The sequence below is a fragment of the Zea mays genome, chromosome 7 (assembly GCF_902167145.1).
Source record: "Zea mays cultivar B73 chromosome 7, Zm-B73-REFERENCE-NAM-5.0, whole genome shotgun sequence".
Lineage (NCBI taxonomy): Eukaryota > Viridiplantae > Streptophyta > Magnoliopsida > Poales > Poaceae > Zea > Zea mays.
In genome coordinates, this window is record NC_050102.1 from 86332960 (window position 1) to 86340024 (window position 7065).

The 7065-nt window shown below is 44.9% G+C and overlaps 1 protein-coding gene across 2 annotated transcripts; it reads left to right on the plus strand.

Annotated features, from left to right (window-relative positions):
* The first annotated feature begins 1168 nt into the window (after nt 1-1168).
* Nucleotides 1169-4057, plus strand: LOC100382057 (uncharacterized). Of its 2 annotated transcripts, none has more exons than XM_008653425.4 (4): nt 1169-1477; nt 2724-2863; nt 3362-3526; nt 3640-4057. In XM_008653425.4, the coding sequence occupies exons 1-4, from the start codon at nt 1438-1440 to the stop codon at nt 3778-3780; spliced, it is 486 nt and encodes a 161-aa protein (XP_008651647.1). In that variant the 5' UTR covers nt 1169-1437; the 3' UTR covers nt 3781-4057. The 2 variants fall into 2 exon arrangements, with proteins under 2 accessions (XP_008651647.1, NP_001168293.1); NM_001174822.1 differs by having other exon boundaries at nt 1262-1477; nt 3401-3526; nt 3640-4052.
* The last annotated feature ends 3008 nt before the right edge of the window (nt 4058-7065 follow it).

The following is a 7065-nucleotide window of genomic DNA, read 5'->3' on the forward strand; positions in this document are numbered from 1 at the left end:
CGTCATCTTTTTATAAATAACCCCTCACTGCTATTTCAAATTAATCCGCTGCACGTCTATAGATGGCCAAACGGCGTCCGACATGGGCTAGACGCACGCGGGCCACAACTATGGCCCAGACACGTCATGCCGACCTGCTAACTGTGTCGGGCCAGCCCGTTAGCCCGTCGACCCATTTAATTAAATCAACATAAAATGTTAAAAACAGTGCTGGAGGTGGGGTTCGAACCCATGTTCTGATGGAAGAAGGATGGGAGACACTGTGTGAAGCTGTCTAACCAGTAAAACATCATGTTAAGATGTTTTAATATTGAATATAAATTGTATATAGGTATATACTTTTTTTGTAAAATAAAAAAAATAATCGTGTCGGGCCGGGCCAGCACTACGGGCCGAGGCTACAACCCAAGCATGGTACTACGTTTTTGGCTCTTGCAAATATTAGGTCGTTTCTGATACCACATTGGCGCAATGGACTACATGGTGTTTGAGGTTGCTGAATTGGATGGAGCAACAATGATTTGTCACACTAATAGCAAAATGAAAGGTTATTTGTTGGTTTTAAACATTAGTAATTACTACGAAATAACATAATTTATATGGAGTGCATCCGGTTTTAATTGATGCCTGACTTTAGCAACCACTCCATATTTTGATCTATCTTTTTTTATAAGTTTGACTTCATGGGACTTATTTTAGAAACTTGAGCTTACAAACTTTGTTTTATTTGGTCTCTGTATGATGGAATTATGTCATTTTATAATCTCTATTCATTCAGTCAGTCGTTATGAAACCTTTTCTAATCGCTCACTTCATTAGCCGTGTTGTACCAAGACATATTGCATGGAGTAAACAATAACATCAGTTAGCCAAATCAAAAAAATATTATACAAAGAGCAGAGACAATCAATAAAAAATTTTGAATTTTTTTATAAATAGTTTACGTGAGTATTGTTGTAAACCGTCGCAACGCACGAGCAACCGACTAGTTTGATTTAATATATTTGTTTAGTATCCACTTTTGTATATAGATTGATTAACCTTTAATTTAATAATTTAGGGAAAAACTATAGTGGACTACGATTTTTTTTACGCAGGGTGCAGTAGAATCAAAGATTCCGGTAGGCGGCAATACAATTCCCTCGGAATCTGATGCGCAAGCCGACGATTTTGATTCTTATACAGGTTACGTCCATTCCGAGCGGCTGATTTCCTATCAAATGGAGGTTAGCCGCCTGAAAGAAATTGCATTGCATTCCATTCCATTCCATTCCAATTTCCACTGGCAGTGAAACAGCCAAAGAACAGAAAAAAATATAAAAAGGTGGGCGTGCAACTTTCCCTTCCTTCGCCGAAGCCGCGCGACGGAAACCCCAAACCCAACCTCATCTCTTTTCTCGGCCTCTACCGCCCCCTCGATCGGTCGGCCGGTCAGCTATGACGCCGGGAAGCTCGGCCGCCGGATCCGGCGTCGTCGGTGAGCAATATCCCTCTTCCTACTCGCGCCTCCGTTTTTCCGCCCCGACTATATTTTTTCCCGCGATCTTTCTTTTGCCTAGCAGATCGCCAGATCTTTTAGCGGGAGACGGTGTTGCAGTAATTCTTCTGCATCTGGTGTCACTTGTTCCGTGGACGGACGGAATATGCACACTTGGCCACTTGGGGATGTAATAGGGTGTGGGGAATTTCTGTTTGCGAGTGTCTGATCAGGCGGCAGCGACGCGCTTGTCGATAGATACTAGTTGATCCCGTCTGCCGGCGGTAGGGTTGCCGTGGGATTAATCGGTTCATGTGTGGAATTGATTTGGAGAGGGGTAAGAGAGGTGTAGCACACGACACATGTTGGATCCTTTCCGAGTATGTGCTGGTGCTGATGCTCATGCTTCCCTCTGGTTTTGATGAAGCGGGTAATAGCACTAGGTATCTCCACATCAGAGTATTGTCCAAGGTTTATGCGTACGATTTATGCTGCACTGGCCACAAAACCTATTCCAGTCGTGCTCTGGTTCGTTGTTCTGCACATATGCTCCCTTCACTGCACCTGTTCTCGAGCGTCGAACCGTGAACATTCGTTGCATCTCCAGGATTGTTCTATTGTTAGAACAGTCATGCGACATGGATCTACCTATTTGGCTGACTGTAAGGGTAAGCCCCAACCACGTATAAAGGAAAATCCATGCATCTTGCACATAGTATATAATGGACATCTGAGCCTTTTAAGATAGAGCTTGCATTGAGACTGTTGTGGTCCTCGATTGTTGCTTTTGTTTCTGGGTGTGCTTATATAGTCATTACAAACTCTCAAGTCTCCTGCTATTGGATGTTAGCTCAATTGGTTGAATCATTCTAAGTTGCCATGTTTATGAGTACTTCATACTAAATATCCTCTTGTTTTGTTTCTTAAGCTTATGATTCTTCAATTGTTGTCTCATGTTACTCTCTGCTTGGCGGAACTCTATGCAACAAGAAACCAGTAACTGTCCTACTATACTCTTTCCATCGATAGAGCAATGGCAGTGAGCCTGTTGTGTCTTTTTTTCTTGTTCAAGCAGACAAGCACAGCAATTATGTTCTAGCCTAAGTGCCTGTATTGGCTTATTGTTTGTTCAACAACAGAGCAAACTGTTTTTTCAGTGGAAACAAGTGCATATTATATTACCAATCAGAATAGCAATATATTGAATCACTTCTTATGGTTTGATTAATCTGTAAACTGGCCACAGTTCCTCGGAACTTCAGGCTCCTAGAAGAGCTTGAACGTGGAGAGAAGGGCATTGGAGATGGGACAGTGAGCTATGGAATGGATGACGCAGATGACATCTACATGCGATCATGGACTGGCACTATTATTGGCCCTCATAATGTGAGATTATTGTTTCTTTATTGAATCTGTTATTTTTTTTTCCATTTTCTCACAATGAGCCTGAGTAATAAAAAAAAACTTGGTGCAAATTTTCCAAGATCTTGAAGCCACATTTTTGCTGTTGTTTTGCATTATTTGAGAAGTACTTGGTGTTGGTGAAACATGTCATTTGAAATTTTGTAGTAGTACAGAAAATTTCGTCCGAAGTTTTGGCTGGTAATTAGCTACTGCTGGTGTTTCTTGCTTTGCTGTAAAGTATGAAAAGCATCCTTCTGTGTTGGTCAGTGTTGTTCATTGAATGTTGCTGCCTATCTTAGTTCTCGTTTGGTGGTAAAGAACTATTGACAAAGGCAGCAATGCATGCAAGCAGAGTATTGCGAGATACATATGACTTCTACAATCAAATGTGCAGCATTTTGCCTCATGTTTGTTTACATGACACTTGAAATCTTTGACTGATGAAGCTGTACTTTCCTACATTTCTTTTGCTTATTTCAGTTTATGTCGAGTTGTATTAATCTCTTTTCTTACTTGAAGACCGTCCATGAGGGTCGCATCTACCAGCTGAAGTTGTTCTGCGACAAGGACTACCCTGAGAAGCCACCATCAGTTCGATTTCATTCAAGAATAAACTTAACATGCGTTAATCATGAAACTGGAGTGGTAACCTCTTCATGTCTTTGTGGTTGTGGTTGGTGCAGAATACTAGTTTCAGGTTTGATATTTGGGATACCTTCTCTGATTTTGCTATATCTATTTTGGTTGAGGTCATGTAGGTTGACCCGAAGAAGTTCAGCGTTCTGGGTAACTGGCAGCGTGATTACTCAATGGAATACATCCTAACCCATCTCAAGAAAGAGATGACATCGCCACAGAACCGCAAGCTAGTTCAGCCTCCGGAAGGGACATTCTTCTAAAGATGGCAGCAACTCATGTCCATCCATGGTGACTCGGAAACAGCTTCCGCACCTGGTTCCTATATTTTATATATTTAGTCTGATCTCCCAGTTATCTGTAAACCACCGAGATCGAGTGCAAGCAGACTTGGTTGATTTACAATTTGCCCGGTGGTTGCTAATGATATGGGATGAAACGGTTGCCGGTTTGGCTGCTATTAAGGTTGTGTAATCTGATGGGCAATTTCAGCATTCTAATGCCCTAATGATGAATCTTTGGCCATTTGCTGTTCTGCCTTGTCTTTGATCGTCAACTGCATATTTGCACACTTTTTTTTCCCACTTTGCGCCGCTGCACACCTAATACTCTCAAAACAATAGTTTAGGAGTAAAGGTGAAAATACTTAGTCCAACAGCTCCTGTGCCCTCAATTTATTTGGTGCTCCAAAACCAAAGCCACTGACGCCCTATCTGTGGTTTTTTTAATTTCCTGTGCCTAGAAGACGCCCGCGTTTTTTTTTCATTTCCTGCGCCTAGAAGCGCTGTGCTCCATTATTTTTCTGCTGCGGTACATATTTCGTTTCGTACTGCTGTACAAATTTGCTCAGTGCAGCAGTTAAGGAAAAGCTTAACTAAGCTAGATGGGTTGCATTATGGTATTTTTAAGCAGTTATTGGAGTTGAGTATAATTTTTTTGAGCTTTTAGACTTTTGAGAGAAGCCCAATATAGAAATATTGGCAGTAAAAAATACCAGGAGCTGTTGAAGGTGCTCTAAAGATAAAACAGGCGCTAGGAGGGCAATAATGCGAAGTTGATAAAAGAAGAGCGCAAGTGAAGGCCAAAATCTGTCATGCAAATTGGCTAAACAATCGACTTGGACTACAAATCCTATTGTTAGGCAAACCACCATCTTCTCCTAGCCATTGTATTGGATCTCTCAATTTTCTGACGCTTGCGTGGTTGCACGTGTGTTTTTTAAATGTTGACCTACGCAATGCTGTGACAATATAGATGTCCATATGGGCTGGGTAGCCCGTTTATCCGAAACCCGACACTATTGAAGCCCAGTACCGACCCGGCCCGCTACGCACCGTGCTCGGGTCGGCCCGGCACGGCGGTCGTGCCGTGATTGGGCTCCAAGGCCGGCACGCTGTGCTCAGCCCGATCCGGCACGAAAAATTGCCAGGCACGGGGTTGGCCTGTTGGCCAGCCGCCCAACGCCCACAAAATCATGCCGGCACCGCTAGCAGCGACCCGCGGACCCCCTCACGTGCTCACTCGCTAGTCGGCACAAACCCTAAACCTAATCCCCTCCTCTGATCCTCTCCGTGGCGGCGTGGCGGACTGGCGTCTGGCGGTGGCGGCCGGCGAAATCCCGCCCCTCCCGTCGATGACTACTGGTGACGACTACCGGCGACGGCTTGTTTGGACATCTATACTCTCCTCTTCTTCTCCTCCTCATCTCTTCTCATCCTCTTCCCTTCCTCACATCCCGAACCCTAATCGAGTAATTGAAAGGGAAATGTGCCCTTGGGCCATTTCTAAGTATTTTGGTGATTTAGTGTCCAACACAAGTGCCTAAGTGTAAAATGGTGGACAAAGTACAAATCAAGGATAAAGGTATGTTTCTCAGACTTAGTACATTGTTTTAGAAACTAATGTATTGTGTCTAAGTGCTGGAAACAGGAAAAATCGAATTGGAAATAAGATGGCTTTGTTCAGCAAAAGTCTGCTCAGTCTGGGAACACCGGACTGTCCGGTGCGCTAGGCTGGCTCGAGCGAAGTGGCCGCTCTCGGGAATTCACCGACGACGTACGACTATAATTCACCGGACTGTCCGGTGTGCATCGGACTGTCCGGTGAGCCAACGGTCGGCCGGGCCAACGGTCGGCCGCGCGATCTGCGCGGGACACGTGGCCAAGCCAACGGCTAGAAGGGGCACCGGACTGTCCGGTGTGCACCGGACATGTCCGGTGCGCCAACGGCTCCAAGTCTGCCAACGGTCGGCTGCGTCAGTTAAGGAAAGAAATCGGGCACCGGACAATGTCCGGTGTGCACCGGACAATGTCCGGTGTGCACCGGACTGTCCGGTGCACCAGTCGACAGAAGGCAAGATCAACCTTCCTAGATTGCTCTCAACGTCTCCTAGCTGCCTTGGGGCTATAAAAGCGACCCCTAGGCGCATGGAGGAGCATACCAAGCATTCCTACAACATTCCTAAGCACCAAGACATCAATTCCGCGCCTTTGATTCTTTGCGATAGCAATTAGAGCTCTAGTTGAGTAGTGAACTCTTTGAGTTGTGTTGTGAGCTCTCGTTGCGACTTGTGTGCGTGGTGTTGCTGTGATTTCTTGTCTTGAGTGCGTTGCTAATCCCTCCCTTGCTCCGTGCTTCTTTGTGAATTTCAAGTGTAAGGGCGAGAGGCTCCAAGTTGTGGAGATTCCTCGCAAACGGGATTGAGAAAAAGCAAGCAAAACACCGTGGTATTCAAGTGGGTCTTTGGACCGCTTGAGAGGGGTTGATTGCAACCCTCGTCCGTTGGGACGCCACAACATGGAGTAGGCAAGCGTTGGTCTTGGCCGAACCACGGGATAACCACCGTGTCATCTCTGTGATTGATTTCTTGTGGTTGTTGTGTTTTGACTCCTCTCTAGCCACTTGGCAATTATTGTGCTAACGATTAACCAAGTTTTGTGGCTTAAGTTTTCAAGTTTCACAGGATCACCTATTCACCCCCCCCTCTAGGTGCTCTCAATTGGTATCGGAGCCGTTCTCTTCACAAACGGACTAACCGCCCGAAGAGATGGATCCTAAGGGGAAGGGTATCGTGATCAACGATAAAGAGAAGGAATCCTTCGTCAACGAGCCGAAGGACGACAAGCCTACCGACTCTGGCTCGGGCCATAGACGGAAAGAAGGGAAGAAGAAGAAGACGAGGCGCATCAAGGAGATCGTCTACTACGACGACAGCGATGAGTCTACTTCCTCCCAAAAGGACGACGACCACAACGACTACGAGAGAAGGAAACCGGTCAATTCGAACTTTTCTTTTGACTACTCTCGTATTCCTCAAAGTGCAAATGCTCATTTATTATCTATTCCACTTGGTAAACCTCCTCATTTTGATGGAGAGGACTACGGATTTTGGAGTCACAAAATGCGTAGTCACTTGTTCTCTCTCCATCCTAGTATATGGGAGATTGTAGAGAGTGGAATGCACTTTGATAGTTCGGATAGTCCCATGTTTATTAATGAGCAAATTCATAAAAATGCACAAGCTACTACTGTTCTTCTAGCTTCATTGT